The 17,186-nt window shown below is 34.2% G+C and overlaps 3 protein-coding genes across 4 annotated transcripts; 1 reads left to right on the forward strand and 2 right to left on the reverse strand.

Moving 5' to 3' along the window:
- Positions 1 to 735: 735 nt before the first annotated feature.
- On the reverse strand, positions 736 to 6,410 carry ALB4 (OxaA/YidC-like membrane insertion protein). Its single transcript, XM_068618298.2, has 11 exons — positions 5,789 to 6,410; positions 4,725 to 4,835; positions 4,457 to 4,531; positions 3,734 to 3,794; positions 3,437 to 3,510; positions 3,214 to 3,318; positions 2,496 to 2,603; positions 2,052 to 2,155; positions 1,764 to 1,970; positions 1,352 to 1,676; positions 736 to 1,202 (listed from the first exon to the last, which is right to left on the reverse strand). The coding sequence occupies exons 1-11, from the start codon at positions 6,137 to 6,139 to the stop codon at positions 1,119 to 1,121; spliced, it is 1,605 nt and encodes a 534-aa protein (XP_068474399.1). The 5' UTR covers positions 6,140 to 6,410; the 3' UTR covers positions 736 to 1,118.
- Positions 6,411 to 8,839: 2,429 nt separating this feature from the next.
- Positions 8,840 to 9,730, forward strand: LOC137815214 (photosystem II reaction center proteins PsbY, chloroplastic). The gene has a single exon (XM_068618301.2). The coding sequence runs from the start codon at positions 8,947 to 8,949 to the stop codon at positions 9,520 to 9,522; it is 576 nt and encodes a 191-aa protein (XP_068474402.1). The 5' UTR covers positions 8,840 to 8,946; the 3' UTR covers positions 9,523 to 9,730.
- Positions 9,731 to 10,477: 747 nt separating this feature from the next.
- Positions 10,478 to 16,635, reverse strand: LOC137815213 (uncharacterized). Of its 2 annotated transcripts, none has more exons than XM_068618299.1 (6): positions 16,450 to 16,635; positions 16,192 to 16,259; positions 14,813 to 16,103; positions 13,084 to 14,652; positions 11,955 to 12,009; positions 10,478 to 10,940 (listed from the first exon to the last, which is right to left on the reverse strand). In XM_068618299.1, the coding sequence occupies exons 1-6, from the start codon at positions 16,547 to 16,549 to the stop codon at positions 10,793 to 10,795; spliced, it is 3,231 nt and encodes a 1,076-aa protein (XP_068474400.1). In that variant the 5' UTR covers positions 16,550 to 16,635; the 3' UTR covers positions 10,478 to 10,792. The 2 variants fall into 2 exon arrangements, with proteins under 2 accessions (XP_068474400.1, XP_068474401.1); XM_068618300.1 differs by having other exon boundaries at positions 13,084 to 14,646; positions 16,450 to 16,634.
- Positions 16,636 to 17,186: the final 551 nt, after the last annotated feature.

Below are 17,186 nucleotides of genomic sequence, written 5' to 3' on the forward strand. Positions count from 1 at the left end.
ATGTACGATGCCGTATTTCGTTCAATATTAGTCAAACCAGAGAAGAAAGAATGAGGGAATTAAGAAAGCAGGGAACATTTATTGGGCCTCTTCCTCTTCCTTTGCTGAGTAATTATTATGGGCTGTTTCGGACTCCTTCTTCCTACACCTCCATACGTTCCTTGTGCCATCCCACAAATTTTTATATTCTAAAAATATTCTTTTTTAATATTTTGGATTATATAATCCATAAACCTTTTTCTAAATTCGTAATTAGTTTTTAAATTATATAATCCAGAAGTCTTTTGTGATTAACTTCCGGATTGCATAATCTGAAAGTATTTTCTATACGTAATATTAACTTATAAATTATGTAATATGAAAACTTTTTTTTTTTTCAAATACATAATTAGCTTTTAAATTACATAGTTCAAAAATCTTTTCAGAATATAAGATTAACTTCTAAATTATGTAATCCGAAAGTTTTTTTTCCAATATGTGATTAACTTTCGAATTAATTCGAAAGTCTTTCCTGGATATGATATAAGCGTCTCTGGATATGATATAAGCATCTGGATTACATAATCCATAGACTTGAAATCCAATCTGGTTTAAAAACAGTTTTGTGTATTAACATAATGGTAATTTATCAGAAGGACTACACTTTGTTAGGTTCAATTTTGAAAAGCAGTTGGAAACTGGTTTAGTTCTTAAAACCAGTCCGGTTGGTTTTTTAAAATGAAATTTACACATCTCTGTCCAGAACTGTAGCACACAATGCCAGATTTTATTGAACTATTACAGTCACAAACAAAAATAGTATCAAAGATGACAAGCTGACTGTTAAGGGTATTGTGAAACATCTGTTCTAATGGGAATTCATCCATCCTTGTCAATGAAAATTGATGAGAAGAGTATAATACAGAATGAAACTATAAGGCTGTAAAATCAGCCATCAAATCCAACCACTTCCTCGGCCGATATAGAAACCTTTAATCTCATTCATTCCACCATTTCTGTGGCAATGTACAACGTTAACCAGGCAGACCCCAAATTGCAAGGGAGACTGTGTTTCCAATATGGCATGTAGTGGCAACTGGGCGAGCCAATACCCAAGCAGATCAATCTCTTTTAGTTGGTCAATCCTTTGTCAAGCGATCTGCATCTTCTGCAGGAGGTTGTCTGTTTGTGGTGGTTGTAGATGTTAATACTTCTCTTGGTTCCTGTAAGATTATGGACCAGACACAGATTTGTGCAATTCATGAGGTTATTATTCTTATTCTTATTCTAGCATGTATAAATATGGTGGAGCATATGCATCTTTAACAAATAAACATTAGGAAAAGTGCCAAAAATTCATGTGCAATAATACCTTGTCTGAATTTTTCTCGTTTATCTCAGCATTGTTGAAATGAGTAGAGCCTTCATTATTTTCTGTCTCAGATGCAGATGTAGAATTCTGATTTTCCTCCAAGTCTGTACTTAATACGTTACCATTTACTACTCCAGATATGGAGGGATCAGTATCTGAACCCACAGACAAAGATTTTTCAACACTTAAATCACTTCCAGTTTTCTTAAGTGTCTCGTGACTCTCATCTACTTTAGTTTCTCTAGCTTCTGTTTCCATGCCTTTACTTTTTTCTTCTTCTCTTTGTTGTCTTCTCCTTGCCTCTTGCTCCTTTAATTGCTTAAATCTTCAACACAAACAGAGTACAATCACAACAGATGAAAATAAACTAATAGCAAATGAAACGAGTGTAACTACCTATATAACAACTAACCTATCACCAGCTCGTGGCCCCTCAGATGTTTTCTCACTTTGTTTGGCTTCTTTCGGTATTGTGGAATTTAGTTTAGATATTGACTTCTGAACCTGGGTTAGATCATTCTCCGTGATATCATCTGGGACTTGCCTCACAGGATTTTTGGCACCTCCTAACTTTTGAAGCCATACTTGTTGTGCAGTGCTCAATATATTATTTGTTAACCTACACAACATAAAAAATAATAGGTAAATATAGATATTGAATAAATAAACAAAACCAACTGTAAGCTTTACCTATACTGACCAGTAAAGGCTAAGACCAGAAGGAACTGAGAGAGAAAAGTAACCAATCATTAATGGAAGGAACTTGGTCAAGACTTGAGAACTTTTCATGTTGGGATCATTAGGCTGAAAATTGACAAGGAAAATTACAAAAAACTCAGCTACCAATGTAAATACACAGATGTCTTTTAATGTGACACAGTAAATTAACACAAAACAGTTTTCTTTAATCCTTGTAGCAGAGGGGAAGGGTTGGGTTACATGACACTGGATGCAAAGTTAATCCGGTTAGCAACACTACGGATACAAAAATGCCAAAATTAAAACATAGTGTTAATTACCAAGCAGCTTGAAATGTGTTCCATTTAAAGCTGTAATAGAGAATGGCTAAAACTCTTATAAAGCACAAGTTTCATGAATAAAATTAAGATGCATTTAATTTAATTGTATATGCAGCATGATAGACCTGTGATGACTGCATTATTTGGACAGATATGTACTGAGAGACGACCAGCAACACCGGTAAGACAAGGTAAGCCAATGTATCTGACCATCCAAGGGGAGGGAGACCATCCTGAAGAAAGAGTAAAGCAAAAATAACTAAAACAAAATTCACATTTGAATCCACCAAGAATCTGCAATAAGTCACCAACAATGTGAACAAAAACCAAAAAAATATATGGCAAATATCTTACAATAATCTAGAGCAATGAAGGTGAATCAAAATTCAAAAAGATTTGTTCCACTTGACAAACCGAACATTAACATGCACTAAATACACACCTATCCTGCCTTTTCTCATTGTGTAACCACACTTGTGGATCAATGCACACACACCCGCCAGCTTATACTAAAGATATATGCCACAAACAAATTGTTTTCAGAGTTTTTTCACATGCAAATATTACCTAATATACCCCTCTGAAGTCAGCAATGAATTCAGCTTTAGTACAATGTATCTGCCCTATATGATCTGGGTAACTACTGAAAGAGAAGTTTTCTTATAGAAGGGCGGGCACAAAAATTAGAATAATGGACAGTTAGGCTTTCTCCAATTATAAAGAATGAAAACAATATCAAGTTGCCAACAGGGTAACGTTAAAAAAGGTGAAAACAGAAAACCACAAGGTTACATAGCTAAATATTTATGACAAGAAATTTTACTTTCTAAATGATATACTCACCACAAAAGGAAAAAGCCAAGAGATACCACTGCCATCTTGACGAGCTGCGATTGAAGTTGGACCAGCAAGAGAAGGTATCCAAAAGAAGCCTTCAGTAAGGAGTCCCTTTGCATCAGATCCAACAAATGAATAACGTTAGCCATGAAAGATATAAGTCATTTATAGAAAAAAAAAATTGCATATTTAACTATCAAATTAAAAATCAACATCATAAACAGCATACCTCATCTGCTACATTTGAAAGGGCTCGATATAGCCCAATCCACACTGGTATTGTTGCGAGTGTAGGCAGGCATCCTAGTAAAAAAATGAAGACATTGATAAAAGAGTTACCATCTTGATGTTTTAAGAATTACATAATGCTCATAGTTCCATGTATTAACGTAGCAAATATTAGGAGAAGAATTGTGGGAATAACTCAAAACGATAGGACTTGTGATGTGAAATCCTTGGAAGGCACCATCCTCAAAGCCAAAAAGAAACATCAATAAACCTTACCGCAGCATAATAAAATGAATACCTGCTAGAGGATTAATGTTGGCTAGTTTATACAATCTAGCAGTTTCAAGTTGAATTCTCTCCTGCAAGAAGCAATAAATAAATCTTCACGTTAGAACTATTTTTTAAAGAATTCCATTGATTAAGAGGTTGCAGAGTCAAAATACTAACATTGTGTTTGGAATCCTCAAAAGTAGCAAATTATTTTATTAGATTTAAAAATAATAAATTCTATGTTAGGAGGACACTCCATTATAAAAAAGGATTTTAAATGATTTTCAAAATAAAATCCTATGTTTGGAACTCATTAGAAATTAAATTGATTTTTCATTTTATGATGCAATTCAGTAAGGGTAAAATTAATCAATTTCCACAAATCCTGCTAAATTCAACAGGATTCATAAAAAAATGATAGAGGTCCAAGGATTTAAAAATCAAATAAAATAAAATCCTACTTTTTATCATTTCAAATGGAACTTTAGATTTAAAAATCCAATCAAAGACCAATTTTTAACATTCTAAACACACTAAAAAGAGTAACAGCAATGGAATTCTATAAAAATTATAGGAGCTTATGCTGCCACCCCCTCTCCCAGTGGCAGAGGAGGCATAAGGATGGAATTATGCTTTTAGAGTTAAAGTTTTCAGCCAATGTCCAAAAAAATATTCAATGGTAGTTCCCACAGTAGTTCAATTGTTATAAACGAGATATTATTGAAGAAAGTAACATCTAAAGGCTAAATACCGGATCGCCAGCATACCGCTCCTGGATAGCCTTTATTTGAGGTTGCAAAGTTCGCATAGCTAAGGAGGACTCTACCTGATAATAACCACTCAGAATTTATTTGATTGAATCATGATGAATATGATATGAGAAAGAATATTATATCCATTAACAAGGCTTTTAAAGTCAAAAGCAATAAAAGCCGGTTCAAAACCATAAATGTACAATATTGAAAAGATCATGGATTGTATTGATCATTGTCAACATATTTCAAGAAGTACATACAAACCTGTTTTTTGGTTAGAGGAAAAGTGGCAGCTTTTACAAGAACTGTGAGCAGTATAATTGCAAAACCATAAGCATATGGGACATGCAAAGTAGAAAGCCCATCCTTGAGTACCTGAGAAATGCAAATTACTTGCGCTCAGAATTACTGGACAGTATGTAGTGGCAGAAGTAGACCCATGTGTACTTGTTCTAGAACAATTTTGAGACAAAATAATTATCTAATTCACATGTAACAGTAAATCACAAGCCATGTCCTGTTAATCATCGTATTGCAAGTTGTTTTGTCAGGAGAAGAGTTTACCACATTGGTTTCATAACCCATAGTGAAACATCGACAAAAAAATTGACTAAATTTGTCAAATTCGCCATCTCCAACGCATCAGTTCCAACTCTAGAACTTATACAAGTTGAGATTTCAACTGGAAAAAATTATTTCATTGCTAAGCAAAAATTATCACCATAAATCTGAAGTTGTTGTTAGCAGTGTCACATTAGGATGAGCCCAACCTAAAAGACTAGTCCATTAGCTATAGGAGAGACTCATACAATTTAATGTGGGACTCCTAATATTGCCACCTTCAGAACTTCACTCATCTATCAATATTCGGAATGATGCACCTTAATCCAGCTCATAGGTAGCTCTTTCCGTGACCCAACTCTCATCAAGAGAACCAACTGTTAGGACTTGAGCATAAGAGGAAAACCCAACCCAAAAAACTGGTCCATTAGGTGGGAGAGTTTAAGCTTAAATAACACATTAAGTAGCTCATCCTACTCAATGTGAAACTCTTGAACAGAAAATTACATCACCGCTAGTATCAGAGTTGAAACAATGATATTCCCCAATTCTCAACAACAGCAGAAAACACCACAAACAATGATTACAAACAGCTATAATCTTAATGCTACTTTTCCATTCAATGAATCTAATAACATTTTCTTCAAAAACGATATTACCTTATCGCCAATCACAAGCTCCGTCCAGCGCGTTGATAATTCAAATTACAGTTTCGATTTCACGCATACCAAATCAAATCGAAGAGCTCGGAGTTCAGAGAACAGTACCTTGAGAACCGTCTCCATGTAATTGGTTATTCCGGAAAGCCAGTCGTTGTTCTGTTTGGCGGCGGCGGAAGCCGCAACCGTGTCGGAAGAAGAAACGGCGGCGTCCGCAATCGTGTAAAGAAGTCCCTCCGCTCGGCCAAACAGCTCTCTGAGCAAGCCTTCAGCGTCCTCCGGCTCGGGCAAGAAACCGGGTTTGAGGCCGAACCGGGCGACGGAGAGAGAACCGCGAAGAAAGTGTCTGGTGGAAGCGGCGAAAGCGTGGGAGTGAGGACGGTTGGGGAGGCGCGTGGCGGTCCGGCTCCCGAACGGAGCAGAGACTATGTTGGGCGCGTAAGGTAACAGAGCTGCCATGGTATTCGGTTCGAAGCGAACCGGGCGGTTGAATCCGGTTCGGGGAAGAAACCGGGTTGGTCCTTGAATATAGCAGGAGAATGGAGTTATGCAGATGCAAAGATTTTGGACCGCAGAGCTTCTTTGTTCCCTTTCTTCTCCTCCTTTCTTGGGTTTTAGAATATCAAAATATCATATTTCATAGCTATAAAAATAAAATAGAAAATATATATGAGTGATGCAAAATGCATTTATGGTTAGTTTTTACAACATAAAAATCCTTTTCCAAATTATGATTCATGTACACCTTTGTAATTTAAAAAAAAAAAAATTAACATCTAATATTTTATTTATTTGTCTAAAAATCTAATCTAATTAGATATATAAAAACAATGATAGACAATTAAGAAAAAAATATGAAACACTACCTACTTTAACCCATTGAACCGATTCGTTTACGACCATCTTGTAAAACCTGCAGTCTGCGTTGGTCAAGTACAGAGTGAAGTGAGTTGACCTGAATAATATATATATATTAAAATTCTGAAATTTTTTTTATGTATTTTCATAAAAAAAATTCTTCAGTCTTATATTATCAAAAATTTAAAATTATCCGTCCTAAATTATTCAATCCGAAATACAAATTTGTATTATGGATTATACAATTCATAATACACAAATTTTGTATTTCGAATTGTACGATCCAAAACAAAAAATTTAACTTTGGAATTTTATAACTTGGAAGTTTCTTAAATTCATATTTCAAAATTAAAGAAAAAACGTTCAATGAAAATGTGAAAAGATAATTTGAATTTTTTCTTAAAATATAGTGTTGGAGTTTTTTTTTTAAAGTATGTGATGTATCTTCCATTATTTCTTAATTCATAACCCCTTCATGAAATTCAATAAAGTTTGATGGTTTTTGAAAATTTAATAATGTATTTTTGTTTTTTTAAGATGTATTATTGTTTGTAGTGAGATGTAAGACAAATTTATAATAAATTTTTTAAGAGTATAGAGGAAGTGTAGAAAAAAAAAGAAACTATATATTTTTTATTGTATTAACGTATAAATACATATTCTAATTAATAGATACTAAATGTAAGGTAACGTGTATAGTGATACATATATCTAGAGACTCTTTAATATATAAAAGTAATATAAACTACAATATTATTATTATAACACAAAAAACACTATCAAATATTTATCACATAACAAATATTTATGAAATTATTATTATTTTAAATAAATATTAGTATATATGATGGTGCTTGTGATCATACAAAATTATAAAATTTATTTTTTAAAGTATAAAAGTAGAGAAAATGCCATCTTCCAAAAAAAGGAATTCAAAATAATAAAACCGCACATGCTTCAATTTTAATTCTACCATTGAATATAAAGACAAACATAGGCCTTTACATATTCATAACCTGCACGCATTAAAGTGTAAAAAGGAGAAAAGAATAAGTAGAGGAATGTGGTGTTCAAAATTTTAAGTATGTCTCTGAACCTTGGAGAACATCGACACCTCATAGGAAATCCCCATTAAGAAGCTTACACTAGATAATCCCATTAACAATGCCCAAATATCAAATACAAAACTCTAATATTTATTTTTAGATTATACGATCAAAAATAACTTTTCAAAAAAAATAAGTTATGTATTTAAAAGTTAAAGTACCGTTCGATTTTGAGAGAGTCTTACGGGCTATAGTATCACTATATTCCTTTACACAAAATAATTAACATAATCACGATATGAAAATTCACCTAAACTTTGAAGTCGAAAACTTACCTTAATATGGATCAAGTAGAAGTCTATCATGACTTTATAAACAGGCACACAAACTGAAACAAAGGTACACATTAAACAATATTTATTACTCTCAACTACCTCATATTGAGCATTAACATAGACATCAAAGTACCATTTGCAGGTATATGGACCGAAGATCAAAGATCGCAGAACATTCTCAACCAAAATCAACTATAGTTTAAGGAGGTAAAAAGAAAACAATGATACCCTATTGACCTTTTAGTAAGTATAGTTAATATTGTATTTTATATTACACATTTTTTTTATGGGAGAGAGTGTGATATTTTTTTCTTCATTTTCAAGTATTGGTGGTTGCTTTTAGTGATTTTTCGTAGTGATTGATGGTTGAGACAAGTTTTGTGATGTTTTTATATATGATAATTGTTTTTTCGTTCACTTATTTTATTTTTTATTTTTTTAGAAGCCACAAGACAAAAAAAAATGAAGTACAAAACTTTGAATACACAATTTTTTTCTTCTGATAATTATCTCACGCTCAAATAATGGAACTATACTATCAAAAATTACGATTGGAGAAGAATGAAAATGTTATGGCCCCAAGGTATGAAGGAGGTATGAAGGTGCAATTGAGTTTATTTAAAGATGTGATAGTATATTTCATTTAGAGTTATTTAAAAATTTTAAAAGATTAAAACTGAGAATTAATATGAAGGTGGAGAGAGAAAGGAGATATGGAAATGGAGGAAAAATTTGACAAAGAAAAACTAAAAGAAATTGTTGCCATAGTGAGTGGATGTAGAATTTCAGTAGAACTCCAAACTATTTTCATTTTCGAAACAACAATTTTTATTTTTCAAAAAATCTTCAAAATATTTTCAGCAGCTTTAATCTAAACAGTTGAAAACTTATATTTTTTTAAAAGCACTATCTAAGAATTTGAAGTGATAAGAGAAGATAGAAACATAACATGAGGTGGAAACACACGATTGAGAATGTTGGGATAAGAAGGTTTTGATTCTCTGCACTTCATTTTGTAAGCTCTCCAATGGCAGCAACCATGGCCATAGTAAACACCAAGACCCTAAACCTTCAACTCCCACCATCAAAACCCATCCTTTCTCTCTTTTCCCATCTCAACTTTCCAAAGGGTCCAACCTCCACCATTAACGCCACCGTTTCAGCAACAACATCTTCCATGGCGGGCACTGCAATCGCGGGGGCAGTTTTTTCCACCCTCGGATGCTGCGATGCGGCTTTTGCGGGGTCGCAAATAGCCCAAATAGCGGAGGGCGACAACAGTGGGCTTGCGCTGTTGCTGCCGGTGGCCCCCGCCTTAGCGTGGGTGCTGTTCAACATTCTGCAGCCGGCGCTGAACCAGCTGAACCGCATGCGGAGCAGCAAGGGGGTCATGGTTGGGCTTGGGCTTGGGCTCGGCGCATCGGGCTTGGTGTGGGGCCCGGAAGCGTCGGCGAGTGAGATGGGTCTGATTGCAGATGCTGCGGCAGGCGGTGACAACAGGGGTCAGCTTCTGCTGTTTGTGGTTGCACCGGCGATTGTGTGGGTTCTGTACAACATTCTGCAACCTGCACTTAATCAGCTTAACAGAATGAGATCAAAATGAGTATGGGAATAGAATTTTGTATGGCTTTTTCATTGTAACTTGTATCTACCATTTTCTCTCTATAAAAGTTATGATCTATCAAAAAAGTTTATTTTTAGTCTAATTCAACCTTAAACTTTTAGTCTAATTTTTCCTAGTAAAATCAGTTTACACTTGAAATTTGTACCCACTTATAATTTTAATCTCTAGAGTCGATGGAGATATCCAACACATTTTTCTCATGCCGAGACTACTAACTCATGTGTGAGACGGTATATTATAGGTGATTCGATAATGGTGCACTTATAATTTTAATCTCTAGAGTCGATGGAGATATCCAACACATTTTTCTCATGCCGAGACTACTAACTCATGTGTGAGACGGTATATTATAGGTGATTCGATAATGGTGCAATAACAGGTGACCTAATAAACCCAGCAAATCATCGCTGGATAAGTTCAAAATAATTATGATATATTAAAAAGTGAATTTTAAGTCTACTTTAATATCGTAAAATCGATTTTAAAATAAGATTTTCACCTATTTATATTTTTAATTTATAGTTAACTTAAATATCCAACACTTCTCTCTCATTTCTTTACTCAGCTTAAACATTCCTCAAGAAATCTCACACCAAATCCATCGGGCCAGCACACAATGCTTTTGATTTGAGCTTCCTAAAGGAATTATATGTTACATCATCACCTTTATGTTAATTTCCCTTGCTTATGTGATAATGGACTTCAATAATTTCTGTTTAATGATTTCTTTTATGTTTTGTAACCTCTGTGGTGGTTGATACCTTCATCTGAAACTTTAAGTTTTTGTTGTTACAGTTTTGTATTATTCCTGTTTATTTCCGCCAAGGTTTCTTTTAAACGTTAATGTTCTTTCCATAATACTATGAATAGAAAACAAGAAGTTATTGAATAGACAGTGAACTAAATGAACATGATTGCCAAAGTACACTCAAAATTATAAAAACTGGAGATATCAATAATTTTGTTAAACATACATATTATAGTAGTAATATATCACATTGTTATCATAATTATAATTAACTTAGTTCCTGATATAGATCGACAAAGAACGTTTTGGCTCGTGACATAAATCATCAACTTGATCGGTAAAAACGCTTAAAATGCCAAAATACCGTTGTCTTTGGAATGGTGGTAAGACCAAGAGGGTAAGAAAAAGAGAGAAAGAAGCTATAAAAGGACACAAAGGAACAAAAATACCACAGTTGTGGTTAGTGTCCTTTTTCTTTTGTTCTGCTCGAAGGTTGTGTTGTCAATCAGCCAGGCTGTCTGGGACAAATTCTGGGGACTGGCTTTGAGACTCTTGCAATTGAGAGGCTGTTAATTTAGCTTGAGCCTTCTTAAACCAGCTTGAGCTTCTAAGAACGTCATCGATTGACATTCCTTCTGTTCCTGTCAAACTGCACAAACAACTGTTTCAGACTCATCTGCTATGCTAATTGTGTAAGAAAATGATAGTTTCACCGTATTTAAAATTGTATACAACGTGATAAGTTTAAAAATAAATATATATAATAAATGGTAAGTTTGTAATTCAATGATATAAAAAAATAATAATATTGAGAATTATAACGTGGTTGTATAAAAAATGTAAGTTGTCAATGTATTATTATCTGAAAAAAGACATCCAAAAAACTTTTGTTATCAGCAATGATGGAGAGATGAAAGCATGCAAGTTCAGAATTTCAAATTAACAATTTTGAGCGGTATAGTTTTATTTCACGGATTATCATTATTCACCAATAACAAACAACGTGATATTAAAATGCTAAGACAAAAACAAGTAGATGAAAGTCTTGAGATACAGATTCATGTCACTCGGAGGATATAGCAGCAAATATTGGCAATACCCTGCCCAGGCCATAATCCATGAGATGTGAATGGCTCAATTGATTGTGAAAAAACCATTCATTTGAAAGATTTCACATCATAATCGACCGATCAAATCTAGATCTTTAAATACAAATTTGTTTGTACAATGAACTAAAATAAAAATGAAAAAAAAAAGTATTTTTCAACATACCCTTAACAGCTCTTAATTTCTTTTGACAGGTAAATTGCAAAATAAATAAGTCCCAGAGAATATAGTCAGAGTACTTCTAGCTATGCTATGTTTACTTGTAACGTTATTGCTCAACATGAAGTTCAGGTCAGGGTCAAAGTCATTGTCACAATCAATTATAAAACTTGAGTTTCAAAATTTGATGGAATAGAATTCCTCGTCTCAAAAGAAATTTAAAATGATAAAAAAAATAAGGCTAAGAATTGTAGCAGAGAAAGAAAGAGACACAGGATTTAATTTATTGCTGAAAATTGCCATTCAAACATGCAAATGACTTGTAGCCAAAAACAAGATACAAACGACTTTACCAACTTATATCAGCATTCAGCAGAAATATAATGCATTAACTAACCCTGCTTTTGAGGAACTTCTTCCACCATTTTCCAGATTTCTCCCACCGAATGAACCTGATCAAAAAATGAAAGAAATTTATTGCAGACTGTCTCATCACTATTTTCATGAAGAAACGAGATAAACTGAACACAGCCATATAAATCTCTAATTCAAGCTTGTCACCTATGCCAACATCAAAATTCAAAAAGCATGACAGGATACATATTCTAGAGAAAAACAATACGATACACAAAATAGTTAGAACAACTAAGTGGGATAGCAAAGCTTTCCTAGGTGAAACAGTAAACAAGAAAAAACAGTGGTTATCCGTAATGTCCTAAGTGCTAAACAGTCGTCAGAGAAAGAGTTTCCAGAACAAATGTATAAGAAAGTCGTGAGCTACAAATATACATCAACTATGTTGCCTATAATTTCTTGGAAAATAAAAATCTGAACTGCCTGCAGTCTAAGTATTGAGATCCAATTTTATTAGAAATATGGTCAATGCAGTCGTCGTGAAGCCTGTACCACAATCCAAAATGATTTTGTATGATTGAGTAAAACATCAGGTTAAAATTTTAAGATAGTGTTAAAGTCTACTCTGGAATTGTTTCAGAGTCATCCGTATATGTCTACACTCTAGATGTCGTATTCTTAAGGAAGTGTTTTATTAGGCCACCCAATGTTTGTCCACGCTGCTGGGTAGGAGGTGGTGTGTTGTAATCTCACATTGATTAGAAGTATAATCAACACAATCTCTACAAAATTTCAAGATAATGACAGTTCATTCTTCTTCAAACATTAAGTAATACCTTGAGATCATACAATATTCTAAAGATTAGGAACAAAATAACAAAGTAATAACTTAAAGAGCATAAAATATTCTCAAAATGAGCAGGGAAAAATACAAGCTTTCCTCAACTGTAGGAATTACAACATTTTCAACCTTCATAAATATGACAATGAAGATATTACCAGCTCCTGGAACAAAACATGTAATGAATAACAGTTGATATCCAAATTCCAAAGATCAGATCTCAATAACAAAAAGTTAATCCCACCTAACTTATCCAGCCAACCGTACAGATTGAAGGCACATTCCGAATTAATACATATATTTCAGTTACCATCTACTTGTGAATCTATACCTGAACTGCTATCTCCATCAGACAACAGTGGATTATCTGATGGCGTTCTGGTGCTGGCACCAGAATTACCAACTTCATCGTCAGAGCTGCTGCTACTATCATCCTTGAAAATTGCTCCTGATAACAAGCTCTTCTTCTGCGGTGTTTTACCCACAGCTCCACGAACATTATTCCCAGAAGCTTTTCCGGCTTTATTTTGAACCCCTTTTATGGAACCTTCCAGCTTTGAATTTGATACAGGAACATGTTTTCTTTGTTTCTCCGAAGCCATTTTTTTCTCAGAAGCATTGACACGAGTCTTTTTGTTTTCTACAATCACAGCACTGTTACCAGACACTTTTGAATCTTGTCCAGTCCTGTGTGCATTAGGTACCTTCTCCCCAGGGTGAATCCTAACATCCAGCTCTTCCTTTGAAGATAATTTCTGTGAGGAGCTTAAATCCTTAGGAGTTTGTCCGTTTGTTGCCTCAAGTTGGTGAATGTTATTTCTGGTCATGGTCTCAATATCATTTATATCTGTTTCAATCAATTTGTCAACAACCATGCCATCTGACAAATTAGCTTCAGCTGGCTGTTTCCAGGATGAAAATTGTTCGTCAGCATTAACCTTTAAAGTTTTAGAAGGTGCTTCCAAATTATCATCATCTTTCTCTCCAGAAGAGTGTGTTGAAAGCTGCACTGCATCCTTGCTCCCAGAATTAAACTGAGCAGAAGGTTCTAGTCTAACGGAGTCTTTCACCGGTTCCATATTTGCTTTGGATGATTTCTTAGTGGACTTTGTGCTTGCAGATTTACTTTTCTTTGTCACTGTAACTGAAGATTTGGCATGTGTTTTGCTGTCAGAAGATGATGAATCCTTACTATCAAGAACTTGATCTTTCAAAAGCATATTTGACAAACTCTTTTTATCATTTGACTTCTTTCTCTGTCTCTTGCCCGTGTGTTCAGCACCATCAATGTTAAAATCAACTTCCTTATCAGAAGTCCCTTGCATCTCCTGCTGTATTTTTCCACCTTCTATTTGATTTAAAGGGTTCTCCTCCATCTCCGTATTTCCTGATTTAGGATCACAATTTGTTGCATTAAGGGACTTCATAGTAACAGTTTTACTCTCAGAAGCATCCACATGTCCACTAACTTCTCTAAATGTGGGCTCTCCATCTGAATTCTTAGCAGTTTTCTTCTTCTTTTTTACCTTCAGTTTTATAGATTCAGTTGTTCCATTTACATCCACAACTTTTGAAGTCACATTTAATCCTCCAACTTTTGCATCTGAGTTTCCCTGGTTGGATGGTGTGGACTTATCTAACAGCATTAGCTTAGGATCATTTTCTGGTGATACTTCTCTTCCTTCCTCAGCTCCTTCAATCTGAGGAGCTTCATTTTTAGCATTATCCTCAGTCAGCTCCATAAGCCCGTCCTCATTAGCAGGGTGTGCTATTATTTCAATACCAGAATCGTTCTTATAGTTTTCTGTTGTTTTTTCTGTAGATTGAATGCCTTCTTTGAATGCATCTGTTCCAGTCTCCATGTTGTCAATAGTAGTTTTGCCCATACTCATATCTGGCCCTAAAAAGAAAAAAGAGATCAGTAATATATTTTCAGTATTCTAAAATGAATTTCTTTTATTAATTTGATCTCAATAAAAAAAAAGACATAGCAAATTAACATGGTACAAGAACGAATACAGCTGGTACTTTACTATGTTCACCCTTTTCCCAAGTAGTACCTTTAGAGATAGATATTTCCTCCTGACCACCTTTTTGAATGCTGGAATGATATGCTTCTTCAACGTTCCTGGAGGAAGTAAGTACAGGTGTTTCCAGAGGATTTGATGATTTTATCTTCCCTTTCCTCCTCTTACCCTCCACAATAGTTTTCAGTGGATCAGTGCCATTAAATTTTTCAACTGATTGGTCATCATTACTGTTTTTAATCTTCTGCAGGTCCCCCAAATCATGGTGAGGAGAAATGTCTACATTGAAATCATTAATTAACTTGGCTTTGGACAAACTTTTTTCTTCACTTTTCTCTTTGCTGCGCTTCCTCTTTTTCTTTGCAGGAGTTTCTGTATCTAAATTGGCTCCAGTTACCTTATCATCTTTATATTCAACATCATACCTATAGTTATGATTCTTAGATTCAAACCGATCCTTTGATTCTTTCCTTTCCTTGTCTGCTTCATCAGACTTGTGCGTTTCATCCTTCAGAGCAGCCTCCCCTACCTTGAATACTTCTTTAAAATCAATAGACAAAGTTCTCTTCTTTTTCTTACGCTTCGTATTTGCAGTAAGTCCAGGTTCTGCAGCTTCTTTCATTGACACAGCAGTACCAATGTCACTCTTAGTGTTACTATTGTTGGAATCATTATGCTGATGCTCCTTCAAAACTTCAACTTCCATAATTACTTCTCTATTTTCGTTCTCCACAGTTTTCGCTACAACCTCAACATCCTGCTGAATTGCACAATCACCGAGCCCAACAACAGAAGCATCATCAACATTTGAAGTGTCAACTCGAACTGGGTCTTCCCTTTTCCTTTTACTTTTACGTTTTCTATTCAAATTTGATACAGATTCACAATTTCCCTCCTTGAGTACAACACCAACACCCCCAGTGTCTTTATTGGTTCCATCAACCTCATATTCGACAGCTGAACCTGGATATTCACCATTTTCGATAGATGATTTAACACCTGCATCCATTTTTTCATCAGCCACTTTGCTAGTATGTTGTGAAACACGTGGACTAGGAACAACAACTTCTTCATTCTCAACTGGTTTGTTCGCCAACTGCAGCAACTTCAAATTTTCAAAGGTGGACACCCCCTTGGATGGAGAACCGATAGCATTATCACCACGACCAGTCAAAGCACTAAGAGTAGCCATTTGGTCATTCTGAGCACACTCCCTCAACAAAGTAGCATCCACACTGATCAACCAGCTCTTTCTGGAATCAATAAAGGCACTTCTCACAGGCATGGAATCTACAAGGTGATAAAAGTTTCCCTCGCGCATAACCTCCAAAAAAAACAAAATTGAATGGTAAGCACAACAATACACAGTGAAGAAAACAAGAGAGTGACTTGAACAGAAGAACATGAAATACCTTTATCGCATTAATCTGAATCTGCCCAATTTGGGGAAAGCACAAGGGGTGTTCCGACAGAATACTCCCTACATAAAATGCAAATAATTTCAACAAAACATCACCACTATAAACTAACAGTGAATAGTGTTACATTAAAAACAAATAACCAAAACCCATGGATTGGGAACAAAAACCGTCAACAAGAGAAACATTTGAAAGGCATAACAAAAAAATGTGAAGAATCAGTATGTAAAAATTGAAGAGAAAAATGAGTACTTTTGAGATCAGAGACAGTGTCGCGGTCGGAAACTAGGAGCGCGAAGCGAGTATCGAGGTTGGTGTCTATGTAAACGACGTTGGTGTCGTGAGTGGCCATGTTCGGCTCGTGTTGTGTTTTCTGGAGTTTCTGTAACCACGCCACACCACTCTTCAGGGTTTATACCCTTCCCTCCATCAACTTATAAACTTTTATATATATATATATATATATATATATTATTTCTAATTAGGTTTAAATCTTATTTTAGGTTGATTTGATGAACTTGAGTTAAACGAATTAAAAAATAAGATTTAAACCTAATTAGAAATAATAATATATATATATATATATTAGTTTTTGTTTTTTTAGTTTAAGATTTTTTTAATTAATGTTTTTTTAAACTATTTTAAATTTAGTTGATATAATATACTTGAAGGATGAGGTTTATGGAAACAAAGATAAATGACTACAAAAAATTGTGATTTTTTTTTTCTGGATAGTTATTGAATCAGATTAAATTTGAAACTAAAATTAAGAAATAGATTTGGAAGGAGTAGTGATAATTTTAAAAATGTTAAAATTTAATTTAAAAGCAAAGATAAAAATAGTATAATATAATAGGCAAATGATTAAGGAAAATAATATATGGGTAAAAGATATATTTTTAAAAATTGTGAAATATTTTTTTTGGCATAATTTCCAAATTGGGTTGAATTTGAAATTAAAATTAAGAAATATATTGGGAGTAGCAAAA

The sequence above is a fragment of the Phaseolus vulgaris genome, chromosome 1 (genome assembly GCF_051622355.1).
Source record: "Phaseolus vulgaris cultivar YP4 chromosome 1, ASM5162235v1, whole genome shotgun sequence".
Taxonomy (NCBI): Eukaryota; Viridiplantae; Streptophyta; class Magnoliopsida; order Fabales; family Fabaceae; genus Phaseolus; species Phaseolus vulgaris.

Excerpts from the sequence above, each read along its gene's own strand:
- LOC137815213 (XM_068618299.1), bottom strand. The coding sequence starts at position 16,549 with ATGGCCACTCACGACACCAACGTCGTTTACATAGACACCAACCTCGAT. Across the intron at positions 16,260-16,449 it reads CACTGTCTCTGATCTCAAAA|GGAGTATTCTGTCGGAACAC; the intron begins GTACTCATTTTT and ends CATTTTATGTAG. Across the intron at positions 12,010-13,083 it reads TGATGGAGATAGCAGTTCAG|GTTCATTCGGTGGGAGAAAT; the intron begins GTATAGATTCAC and ends TTTTTTGATCAG.
- ALB4 (XM_068618298.2), bottom strand. The coding sequence starts at position 6,139 with ATGGCAGCTCTGTTACCTTACGCGCCCAACATAGTCTCTGCTCCGTTC. Across the intron at positions 1,677-1,763 it reads GGGCCACGAGCTGGTGATAG|ATTTAAGCAATTAAAGGAGC; the intron begins GTTAGTTGTTAT and ends TTTGTGTTGAAG. Across the intron at positions 1,203-1,351 it reads ACGAGAAAAATTCAGACAAG|GAACCAAGAGAAGTATTAAC; the intron begins GTATTATTGCAC and ends ATAATCTTACAG.
- LOC137815214 (XM_068618301.2), top strand. The coding sequence starts at position 8,947 with ATGGCAGCAACCATGGCCATAGTAAACACCAAGACCCTAAACCTTCAA.